We start from the raw sequence: 12837 nt of genomic DNA, 5'->3' as shown, positions 1-12837 counted from the left end.
CAAAGGATTCATTTTTCTTCTCTCTCTTTCTCCCTGTGTCTGTCCCTCTGTTCCTCTGTCCCTCCCTCCCTCCACCCTTGATTTTTTGCTATACTAAGACCCTTCCTAATTTTCCTTGTGTTCTTATGTTAATTAAAAATAGCTCAGCTTCAGTTAATAAAATACTACAGCTATTTTAAGCAAACAGTGAGCCAATAACTTCTTGGTACCACAAAGAAAGAGAATTGGAAAGCCTGTGCTGACATTGACATTTGGTCTTCGTCCTAGCATCATTTAGCACATTATATGTCGGCACCTTACACTGTTCTGATTTAGACAATCACTAAACTATTTCTCCCCAAATAGCATTTGACCCAATACCTCCGAGTTGCTTTTATGAAAATTTGGTCAACTAGTGAATCAGAAATCAGCCACAGTACTAATCAACAGACATATTAAATATCCCTCAGGGGTATAGTGAGCATTTTGTAATTTCCTGATACTAGGAACATTATAGATTAAGGATAAATATGTAATTAGAATTTTTAAGTGCACATAATAAAGCCTTTCTTTTATGTTTTCAATTTCAAATCAAATAGAAAACAAGGCACAATAATCAGAAGAGCATGCCGGGAGTCTTTCAGAATCAAAGACCCTTGAGTTATATTCAAGGATGTGAACATGGGAAGAATCTGAGAGAGGCACTGCAAATGTATATTCTTTGGTTTTGCAAATTAGAACAATAGTTACAGCCACTACTAGATGTCATCATCACTTCTGCAAGCATAGGTTTATGGATTTTTTTCTCTTCTCAATTATTTATTATTAAATTATTTGCCACTAGATAAGTGTAACCTGCAAGTACATTAACTAAGTTTCCTCTGAGTGTTACCCACTTGAAATTTTCAGTTATTTTCCTGTTCATACTTTATCCTGTGTATTACGTTATAGTCTATAATTTCTCCTCTCTGTGTTAAGGATAGTATTCCCCTTAATATACATTTACAAATGCAATATCTCTGTCTAAAATTCAGAAAGCTTTTTTCAAATATAAATTCTCTATTCCACTTATGCTGTTGTTTATGTATAAAGATAAAAAAAAACTAAGCATTCTCACCTTTTAAAAAGGCACACATTTTCTCACGGATGCTCTGTGAGAACTGTTGGCTCATACAACAGCGTGGTCAATATTACTTCATTAGTTAGAGACAGAAAAGGGTTAAAAAGCTACCGGGTAGTTTGAGAAATGTTCTTTTTTACTTTTCCCTTTCCTGGCCTAGTCTCAAGCTAGCACGTGACCCGCTGCATGCCTGCCAGCCTCTTTCTTGTTGATCCTCCGGAGACCATCTGTGCTGGGGGCATTGATTAGAGTGTGTCTGCTGGGATTACATCTTTTCTGTTGCCATGCCAACTAATCAGCTGATTTTGGTTACCACAGAAACAAAATGTCAGGGCTCACAGTACGGTAACATGAATTCAGCACAACAGAAAATGTTTTCTTAATTGGGGACCCTTTTGATTTTTGGATTCCAACAGAAAGGCAGGGTTTTTTTAAGGCCAACTTTAGATAAAAGCTGCATTAACTGTATTGGTTAATAAGAATATACAGATAGTTTTTGAAGCGAGAAAACATTACTTCCATTTTATTAGCTAGGCTCATTTTTTTTTATATTTCCAAACAAAGGAAGCATACATTCCTCCATATGTACCTCTGCTATGGTTATTGATGGTTGCATAGAAAGCAAAATACAATGCCTTCAGTTTCATTCGGCTTCCATTATGGGGTGGGGGGCTCACCAAGTCTTCGGGTACTGCTGTACATATAATCATTTTGGGAGGAAAAAGGAATAGCCAAAATTCTCCTCCACCTTTCATTTTTGGAATTCATTTAATTTACTTTACAAAAAGAATCTGCTGTTGTCAGCTGGGAAAGAGCCTTAAGGAGCTCCATTTTGCACATAGTATGACTGGGATTAAAGCAAACCCCTTTGATTACAAAGGGAGTCCAGAACTTGTGGCAATTTTCCACGGTGTAGGCCTGAGACAATTTGCCTGCAAGAGAAGACCCAACTAGTTTGCCATGTCGGAGTGAACAAAGGCCACACATCTGACCTTGGTCCTGCAGATGTTCCAGTGAGCAGTACACCAGAAGGATTTCCCTTCTCATCATGAAATTTGGTTCAGTAGAAGCAAGCCAGGGCCTTTATCTACCCTGATCCTGTGGTTAACAGACAGAAAACAACTAGATTAGATGATAACAACAGTAATAATCTTTAATAATAAATAACCCTGACATTTAACCAGGGTAATATATTTGTCTCGCTATCCAATAATCCTATCTCTTTTTAAAAAAAGATTCTACCCTGGAAATATGTATTTCCCATTGATGGTTTACTCATGACCTCCCTTCTGTGAAAATTGTCACTGTAGGTGACTTCTATCTAACTAACATCCTTTGGTGGGGGAGGGAGTTGTTTGGTTTAGTCTGTGTGATACTTGTTTGAAAACCTTGGTGAATTAATTCCAGTGCTCAAGATGCATTTGGAAGAATGGCTTGGGGGCATTGATGACATTTCCTTTTCTACTCACATAACACTAGTGGCTAAGACGCCAGAAAGCAGACTAACCAGCCAAACCCTCTCAGAGACTTAGGGCATGGTGCCCACATGTCTGAAGTTACTCACAGGCTCTGCTAATTGGATTTGAGGTTGAGGTCTTCCCCTAGATTATCAATAATTATCTCACCATGTCCCAGAGATTTTCGATAAAGTGAAGATGACAAGTACATCTTTCTTGAGCAGAGCCCTGCTAAACTCTCTCTGACTGTCCCACACCAGTTTTGTGTAAAGGAACTATCTCCTCTCATCAGAGTACATGAAAATCCTCCAACCACTGTGTGTGACATCAAAAATTCCTAAATGCTGTCCTTTGTATTAGTCCAAGAGGAGACTTGTTAGCCATCTCTCGTGAGAGCTTGATGTAAACTGTTAAACACCAGCTTCCTGGACCATAGCTTTATAGATTAATCTCTTACACGTTCCTTCAGAAATTTGCATATCTCTGTTTACTAGGAAATATTCCTCCCAGAAAGTCTGAGCGAAGACCCATCATCTTAAGAAGGAGAAATGGATGGAGCCTTAAGCCCCAGGGATCAAATCTTCTTGTGATCTATATCACAGCATGCACGCACATCATGGTGGCCATGACTGGGGCCTGTTGTCTCTTTGGTTCTGTTTGTCTTATCCGCTCAGCTACATCTTGCCGCCGCTCTTGTGGCCGCACACTAGCCAGTACTCTATATCTCAAACTCCCTGACATGTAACTCTTTCTACTGACGTTAATATCTCTGCTCTGTTGATAAGGAAGCTGGATAGTGTGGAGGCATATTTGATTTCCCTCAAGTTCCAGAATGAGTAAAAAGGAGAGCCAGAACTTAAGTCCAGCATCCTCTGTTTTCAAAGCCCCGATGTACTATTGTCTCTTTCCCCAAAGCTAAGATGAGTTTATTAACTGGTTGTAACTGCTGAAGCTATTCTCCATTCACCACCTCTTAGTTGAAACAGGACAATGGTTTGTGCTGCCTTGTGTTGCCTTCTTCCCTTCCAAGGTCATTGATAGTGGAAAGAGTGGTATGTAGAGCAGAAGCCGTGGGCTGAGAACACGAATATGAAAAGTGAAAAATGCCTTTGTCACTAATTATAAAGGAAGAGGGGCTTTGATATTCTGTTATGTTTTTATTAATCACATACATTCTTAGGAAGGTGAAACACTAGCCAACCTTTTATGTTGTATAGGCAAAACCTGCCACTGTTAATAGATCGGTATATTTTCTAAACAACATTATTTTCCCTGCGTCACTGGCTAATATCCCTACATTGGGTTAAACATTGCCCTTTGAAGATATACTCATTTATTTATTCACTTGTTCAATCATTCATTCATTCATATATGTTTGTGTGTATGTATGTATGTATGTATGTATGTATGTATGTGTTTACTTATTTATTTATTTATTTGGTTTTTCAAGACAGGGTTTCTTTGTGTAGCCCTGCCTGTCCTAGACTCACTTTGTAGACCAGGGTGGCTGTGAATTCACAGAAATCCACCTGCCTCTCTGCCTCCTAAGTGCTGGGATTAAAAGCGTGCACCACCACACCCAGCTTCAAAGATGTACTCTTGATGAGTAATGTTGTAGTAGCTCACACTACAGCATGAGTTATCTTATGGAAAGCTTTATCCCAAATTATGCCAAGCAAAGATAGAATGAGAGTGCAGCTGTGACACCCATGGGAGGAGGATCATGAACATGAAGAAGGTGGTGAGATAGCCAAACTGTGTACTAGCTGCTTGTGAACTAATGTCTCTAGAAGATGGGTTTGGATCCCATGTTTCCAGATTTAAAAAATCAGAAGCATTTAAATTTCATTGGTAGTAGAGTGACTGGTACTTGTAGCTAGTAAGCAACTTGGAAATTCTCTGAATCTGTTGACTCTAGAACTGATACTTTGCACAGTGGGAACACTGCCCTAGGACATCAAAGGATATTACATTGAGTAGTTGATATGAGTTACAAACTATTGCCTGTATGAGCTGCATAACACATGAATGTGTTGTTTGTCACTCCCAGGTATGCACAGAAGGCAGGCTGATCTTGGAGTTCACGTTTGATGACCTCATGAGAATAAAAACGTGGCACTTTACCATTAGACAGTACAGGGAGCTGGTCCCCAGAAGCATACTAGCCATGCACGTAAGTAATGTCATTTCTATTTTATCTCCTTTCTTCTTCTTCCCACTGCATCCTACTTAGACAGAACCCCAGTTCTGTCTGAACAAAGTCCCACTATTACTACACCTTAGGCAACCCACTTCAAGTATTGGGTCTTTCTCTCGACCACTTGAATACACAATTTTTTTTTTCTCCTTTGTTTCCAAGCTCATATGAAGTTTTTTGTTTTGTTTTGTTTTTTTGTTTTTTTGTCTTTTTTTTTTTTTTTATGTTAGTGGGGATCCCTGGATGAATGGTTTCTATTTTCTTCCGTTGCTCTAGCTCAACACTAAATATTTTTCTACCTGAGTGTATAAACCTGTTACCTGTAATGAGAATGCTAACTAAAGCAGGAAGTGGGAACAGTCTCCAGCTCTGATTAGAACCATCTGACTGGAAGTGAGGCTCCTGTACTCTGGTTCTGTTGGGTCTTCCTAATCAAGATGCTTGACTGGAATGGGGCTGGGGGTGGGGGTGGGGTGGGATGATGCAACAGAATCAGACTTTACATGCCCAGTTTCATCATGGTCCTGAAAAACCAAGAGAATAAAACAACTGCAGATACCATTTCCAAAATTTACTAAACCAGGATATCTGCTGGAAATTTAATCTGCAGCTGCCACTCGAAGATTGATTATTATTATTCCTCTTTCTAAAGTAAGGAAAGAGAAGGCCCAGTGTCTTTCGATCTAGATATGGCAAAGCCAAGGTTGTGGCCCACTTGGTTCTGAGTCCAAAACCCTATGGCCTGGCTTTCTGACTCCATGTTGTCTCTGTAGGCCCTTGCTCTCATGCTTCTCCTTTCAACCTATCAAACCTGTCTCTGCCCTTTCTGGTGACCCCAGGCCTTCTGCTGCAGCACTCTGATTTCTACTTCTTCTGATTCACCATGCCAAAAAGTCCCTCAGAACTTTCAAAGTCAGTTTTACTCCTTCTACTTTCCTGGCAGAAGTCTAGTGTTTATGTATTTTTTTTTTCTCATAGTACAATGAGAGGCATCATAAGGGTGTGGGTGAGAGCTGAGGTCATACATGGAGAGCTCATTCGATTATATTCCTTTTTATGAGTGGCGTTGGGCGATTGGTCTCTGGGCTTCTAGTCCCTCATCTATACAATGATGGGGCTATGAGGGAGCCTTGGAGAACTGGTTTGAGAATTAAGAGTTAATGACTGCCAAACCTATAGGACTCCTATAGGTGTTGGTGATCTGTTCACAGCAGCAGCAACAACCACACTGGAAAATATCCTTCCACCATTGTTTGCTGTCCAATTACAGTGCAAGCTGCTTGTTAGCATGACGCAACTTAATGAATCTACATAGGGCCAGATCTTCCCAGAGAGGGTCAATGTCCATAAAGACTCTAAATCAGAATTGACTTGTAACTGTGACTTTATGTTTGTTTTCATGTGTGTGTGTGTGTGTGTGTGTGTGGTTCTATTAGTTATACCTGAGGTGGTCTCATTAGTACAGACATGGAGACAAGGCTATATTAGTGATGGCTCCCTACACATGGCAGCAATATGCCAAGAAAAAGACAGAAAAAAGAATCAATGAAGTAATTCACTTTGAAATACAATGCAGAAAGAATATTTTTTGTTGGGGGTCTGGCCAAATATAACATTTGGGGTAATCTATGGTACTTTAAATCCTATGATACTTTGGGAAATATGATACCTACTCTTTCATCTCATAGAATAAAAGATATTGAGTGCATTGTTTTCTAACCTCAGTTTAATGGAAAAGAAAGTTAAAATTGCCTTTCTCCACATAAAAAATGAAGATTCGATAGATAGATAGATAGATAGATAGATAGATAGATAGATAGATAGATAGATAGATTTTGGCATGTTATATTATTCTATCATACATTTTTATGGTAGCTGCAAGTTTTCAAATATATCCTACATTCTGGATGGTAAAAAAAAAAAAAAAAAAATACTACCCCTATCACAGCAGGAGACAGGCATGGCTTTGCCATGTTTTGAGACACCACTTTCTCTTGTTCAAACTACAGCCCTGCTGGCAGAGCTCAGTGGCTTTCCATCTGAAGACATGGGGTCAGGGTCCCTCACAGATTAAGCAACATCCTTTTTCCGTAGACCCAATACACATCTGAGACAGTTTGGTTTTCCAGTCTTGGAGTGATCTGAAAATATCTTTGAGTGCTACATACAAACAACTTCGAAATGTAAATTAAATTGTCTCCAGCAATCTGTCCCTCCGAGAAAAATCAACAGTGTCAAGAGTGCATCTCAGCAGCAACAACATAGTCTAGCACTTTCCTGAGACCAAATCATAGATGTCCTTTCCTCTTCTTCACTGTTTAGGCACAAGATCCTCAGGTCCTGGATCAGCTGTCCAAAAATATCACCAGGATGGGTCTAACAAACTTCACCCTCAACTACCTCAGGGTAAGGCTGATGAAATAATTCTATTTTTTAATTGAACTTTAAAAAGAATTTTAGTTTTTTTGTGTTTGTTTGTTTTTGTTTTTAATGTATCCTAAACCAAAAAGTTAAAATAAGATATAAGTCATGGGCAACCCATGACATAACTCCAGCTACTCAGGAAGTTGAGGTAGGAGGACAGTATAAATTCAAGGATGTGTAGGTTATTATAGAGTAAGCTCAGGGCTGTCCTTGGGAACGTAATGAAAGCCTATCTCAAATTAAAGCAAAAATCATAGAAGAGACCTGGGGATACAGCTCAATGGTAGAGTGTTTTTCTAGTATGTGGGGGACTCTGGATTCAATTATTAATGCTAATAATTAATTAGCAAATTAATTAATTATTAAGCCAGGAATAAGTAGCATAGATGTATGTTCTATTCCCTTCTCTTTGATTGTATGTGCGTTCACAAGCACACGTGCAAGTGTGTGTGTGTGTGTGTGTGTGTGTGTGTGTATGTGTATGTGTATGTGTGTGTGTAGGTGCAGTAGAAGTTATGGTTTAATTAACACACCGTCAAACTTGCACTTAAATAGGGTTGAGTTTGCTCATACAGTTGTGTGATTTTTGGAGTTAATTACTCAAAAGGGAGCAATTTCTTTATTCCATAAATACTTTGGCAGGTCTCAGTCTGTAGTACAGTGTGGCATTACTTGAGTTCACTGCCTCTGTATGTTCACCCTGAACTCATCTCCTCCTAAGGAAATCAGTGTTCCACTCAGGCCATGTAGCCAGGGATAAGAAGTCTGCTGCAGAAATTCAACTCACTACTGTAGCATAGGCATTTCTAGGCATTATAAATTCTCCATGCAACATGGTATGGGTTTTTCTGAATTGATATAAATTGTTTTTACTTTTAAATATTAAAATCTTAAAACAACATATCTTACCTGTACAATACCAAGTGACCCCATATTTGTTCTAAAGAAGTTAGAGAAATCACACCAGTTTAATTTAGAATTCTAATAGCTAAGTCACCGGTGGCATATCTAGTTTCATTCACAAAACAAGCATTGTACTCCAGAATCCTGAGAACATGGAGGCCACTTTGCCCCTGATACATTATCTCCTCGCTGTGTAGCAATTTGACTCACCAGCATTCCCCTCCCAGCACAGAGCTGATGCTATGGCTTATCTACCCAACAGTGCTCTCTGGGTCCACCACTATGTTCTGTGTATAAGCTTTACACCTGATAAAATGAAATAGATCTTGGCCAGGATCACTCTTCTGTGATGATAGAAATAGTCTTCACACGTGTCTAAACACTAAAAATACAAAGAAATAAGCCAGCTCTCTGTCACTAAGAAATTCATCCCTAATGGGTAAGACTCATAAAGAGAAGATACTGTAGAATGGTAAATATCCTGATGGAAGTTTTCAGAAGAAAGCAAAATACCTCAGGGAGAGAAGTCATTCAGGAGAAAGCTTCATGTTAAAGATGATTCATGAATGGAGTGGGCAAAGACGAAAACAAGAAAATCAGAGGGAGGGGCAGGAAGTTTCCACTATATTGAAAAGAGAACTTACACCAGAAGATGAAATATAAGCAGTTCATCGGCACATATAGCAGGCTTCATGGTCCCATTCCCAGTGAGGAGCTGGGAGGAGCGAGAGGGAAGTCATGGGTCTTGCATGCCCTGGCTGCTAGGCTAGGTTTAATTAGTGATTAGTAAATTCTGGGAGAATGCTAGTTCTGGGTTAAAAAAGAAGGTTCTTTCCATAGTCTAGAGGCCCTGGAACCAAAACCAGGTTCTTGGCAAGAACCAGAATCAGTTAAGCTCCCCCAAACACCTGAACGCTGCGTCCAGATCCAGCCTTACTTGAGCCCGGAAGGCTCTGTGGATGGGTCGCTGGGCTTGGGGACCAAGGGTTTGTTACGATCCTATGCACAGACCCCACATAGCCACTCTTTTTGCCACTGCATTATCTCTTATCAGGGACCAGAAGTGAAAGCTATAGATGTCCCCTCTCAGAAGGAGAGCATTCCACGCCAGGTCCTCAGCTGACCTGCTTGGGGATCAGGGACTTTGGAGTCTGTTCCAGACAGTGTGACTAATCCTTTGGGGAAGGGGGACCTGAGACAGACTCTTGGTGATTAACCAATGCCAACATTTCCTTCTGCCTCACCTTCTCCACCTCTCCTGACCATCTGTCCATAGTTAACTTCCGCTGTGTAGTCAAGTCCCTCCAGATCACCAAATTCTACAGTCCTATACAGTCCATGACTGGGGGTGCAGGAATCCTTTGGTGGGAGGTGCTCTCAAGGTACCACATCAGTGTGAGGTTGGCTATGTGCCAGGTCCTGTGCCACACAGCTGCCTGACCTAGGAGTCCAGAAGTCTCACAAGAGCCCTGTGCATGGCCACCATCCTCAGAAGAATATGAGTTAAAGAATAAATGAAGTGAATCACTCAGGTTTATTTATGAAATAGCAGAACTAGAAAGCTGAACTGAGGCAGCCTGCTGGAGCATCTGTGAACTTCAAGGCACAGCTCTGCCACCTCACAGGGAGCAGTGGACAATGGTACTGATAGGAAGAGTGACACAGCCAGGCCCTGTAGCACGGAAGCCACCAGAACTTTCAGCAAATTGGTCATGCTTTCTTCTTTCCAGGCCTCTATTCAGTGGCTGACTCAGTGCCTGATGCACAATTCCTGTGCTTCCCTCCCTATCTAAGTCTCCCAGGCCAGATCCTCCTCTGCTTTCAGGATGCATTCTTCTATCACTTCCTGTTAGGATCTCTCCACTGGCTTTCCTGGGTCCTCGACCCATGCTTCCTTGTTGGATTTTTTGGCAGGTCCCATACTCAAAGCATCACTTTACTTGTTTATCTCTTGCTCCGTGGTCTAAGTAATGTGAAGACTGCTAGGCTCCAAGGAAATGTCACTTGAATGAATAGTGAGCAGATGGTTTGTTAAAGGATAGATCTGATTTTGAATGACACTAAAAAAAAGACTGTATGATTAATTTTCAAAGCCACTGCTAGAATTTTACCATGGAAGCTAAGCAGCAGAGAAGTGGGTTGTATTATATTGGAAAATAAAAGGATCCTCTATCTCTCTATCTCTCTCTCTCTCATGTGCAAAATTCCCGCTTAAAAATTCTGACTCTGGCTTTTCAGGGTCAAATTTTTGTTCTATAGCATTTCCATTTGCTCTTTATAAGCATAACATCCTTAACAGTAAATATCATCCCCCACCTTCCATTATTTTAGAAATGTAGTCTTTCCACTCTGAAGAAAAGATTTTTTTAAATGAGTATTTCCTTTGACCTGGTTTTTCTAGCTGGTATGATACACATTTTGTTAAATGTTATGCTTAACCCAATGTTAAGACAACTATTCTCCTAAATATTACCCAGGAGATTTTCCACTTATATGTTCTCCAACTCCAGATCCATCCGTATGCATAATTTCTGCTTACATACAATCAGGTTGCATATGACTTGCTTTTTACAAAGATTTGTATTTTAGTTTTTAGTTTTGATTATCTGTTATGTATCTGTGTCGGGCTATGTAAGTGTGAGTGCAGGTGCCTCTGGAGGCCACAGGTGTCAGATGCCCCCGAGGCTGTAGTTACAGGTGGTTGTATGTCCTGAAACTCAGATCCTCTGCAAGCGATGAACTACCTCTCCAACCCCAACTTATGGTTTCTTATTGTTATTTGGTGAACAATGGCCTCACCTTAAGCTTCAGATACTCTGGTGTGACACTGCTCTGATACGGAAGGCGAACTCACCTCCAACTTGCCGCCATCATTAGACTTTGCTTCCGAGCCCCTTCATCGCTGCTACCCGTGACTGCATTTCCTGATTTACCTATTCCATACTTATCTGCATGGTCTTAAGCAAACTGCTCCAGTTCCCTGAACCTCCCTTTCTGCATCTAAAAATTAGGAATGAGATGTCTCATGACACTGCTGCGAAGACTGGTGAACTTTCCTTCATGAGAACTCCCCATACAGAGGGGCCAGATAAGTACCCATCACGTTCTGTACAGTAGCGCAGGGCCCAACTTTCACTGCTGCAACGGATTTTCTCGTGAGATCTATCAAGTGCCTTAGCATTCCAGAGCCCTGTCCTCTGCATGCGTGAGTGCCTGGGCCCATTGTGAGTCACAGCATCTGGTGTCACAGGTGACTGCTACAGTGACAAAGCACATGGAGAGTGCTTCTCAAATAGAATTACTACTCCAGGAAGCCAAGGGAGCTCCACTGCATTGTTTGTCCTCTTTAGATGTCACCATGGCTCTGCATTCTTTTCTGGGGTTCACAAACCATATAGAAAACCAGAAGAGTAGGAGAAAGAATATTGAAATTGTAGGGAGAAGGAGAGAGGCCATGAGATGTGTCATTTATTTGGCCCCTCCTGTTGGGGCTGAATGTGATATGTCTCCTATAGGCTTGTGTGTTTGAAACTTGGTCTCCAACTGAGGCACTGGTTTTCAAAGTTGTGGGAGCTTTGGGAGGCTCGCTGAAGGGAGGGAGTGAGTCACGGGAGGAAGGCCTTGAGGTTTGGTAGCCCCCACTGCCTACCTGCACTCTGATTCCTAACTGCAGATGCAATGTGACTGGCCACTCCCACACCTCCTGCCATGCCTCCTCCTCCAGGAGGAACTATGCTCCTTCACAAGGAAGCCAAAAAGAACTCTTTCGTCAAAGCAGCAAGACCAGTCACCAATAAACTTTCTGAATACAGTTGTCATTGCAAATGTGCAGTCATTGTTTGGGGAGGTTTTTCAATGTTATCTACAAGTGGGTGTTGGCACTAAAGCCTGTGAGTTTCAGAGCTGTGTATTTTTTGGTTGTGGGTGGCTTGTTTCATTTTGATCCTGTGCCTTTAATTTCCCACATGAATGAGGAATTTTGCTGCTGCTGCTGCTGCTGCTGTTATGCCTTAAAGAACACTGCTCCCTACAAGTCATCTCCACTGACAGCTAAGGGAGTTTAAGCTGATGTCTAGAACTATTGGGCAATTACCTTTGGAAAACGAACCCCAAAAGAAGGAAATGAAGTAACCTCTAAGAGACTGAGTGTGGCTGGAGTCAGCATTGGAACCCTGCTGAGGTTTTTCTTGTTTCTGTAAGACTTTGACAGCCTGCCAGATGTTTCCCTTGATCATCTAAGAGGAGGGAGAATTTCCACCTAAGTGCCACACTCAGCCCAAGGATGGAGCAGGTACCCCATAGAGGGACTAAGATGGACCAACAGAGTGCACTGGGATGCAGGCTGCCCTTTTCTTGCTTCATGCATTCAGACAGAGAAGCAGCAAAGCCTTGACATTGGGAGGTGGTAAAACCCACCCAGGAAAAGCCCCCATGCCTTCTGCAATGCCTGGCATATTATAGATTCCCTGAGGACTAAAGTGTGTTATTCAGAATTTGATCCATAGGTCATGGCAGCCTTGCAGCTATTTGTTATGAAGTTGGGCTATGACCAGAAAATGAGAACCTTAAAACTACCATAGCAACTTGGCATTTTTGATACAAACAAATGAGTGACCCTGGCATCTATCCTATTGATTGAAATAGACAGCCATCCAAGGGTTATCATACTCACAGGATGGATGGCTGCTGGTCAAAGGCTAGAAGATGATGTGCCACAGGAGACTGGCAAGCCCTGGAATAACATGCATGGGCTGCAT

At 41.3% G+C, this 12837-nt stretch overlaps 1 protein-coding gene across 13 annotated transcripts in view; it reads left to right on the top strand.

Moving 5' to 3' along the window:
- The window catches only part of Ldb2 (LIM domain binding 2), a 318407-nt gene that overhangs the window by 256405 nt on the left and 49165 nt on the right, over positions 1-12837 (top strand). For all 13 annotated transcript variants that reach the window (XM_051164877.1, XM_051164875.1, XM_051164876.1 and 10 more), the window contains exons 4-5: positions 4607-4729; positions 7076-7159. In XM_051164877.1, the coding sequence (XP_051020834.1) occupies positions 4607-4729; positions 7076-7159 (207 nt within the window). The remainder of the gene's footprint in view (positions 1-4606; positions 4730-7075; positions 7160-12837) is intronic.

This window comes from Acomys russatus, chromosome 22 (assembly GCF_903995435.1).
Source record: "Acomys russatus chromosome 22, mAcoRus1.1, whole genome shotgun sequence".
NCBI lineage: Eukaryota > Metazoa > Chordata > Mammalia > Rodentia > Muridae > Acomys > Acomys russatus.
Note: the sequence above shows the minus strand (reverse complement) of the source record. Positions and strands in the feature narration are given on the sequence as shown.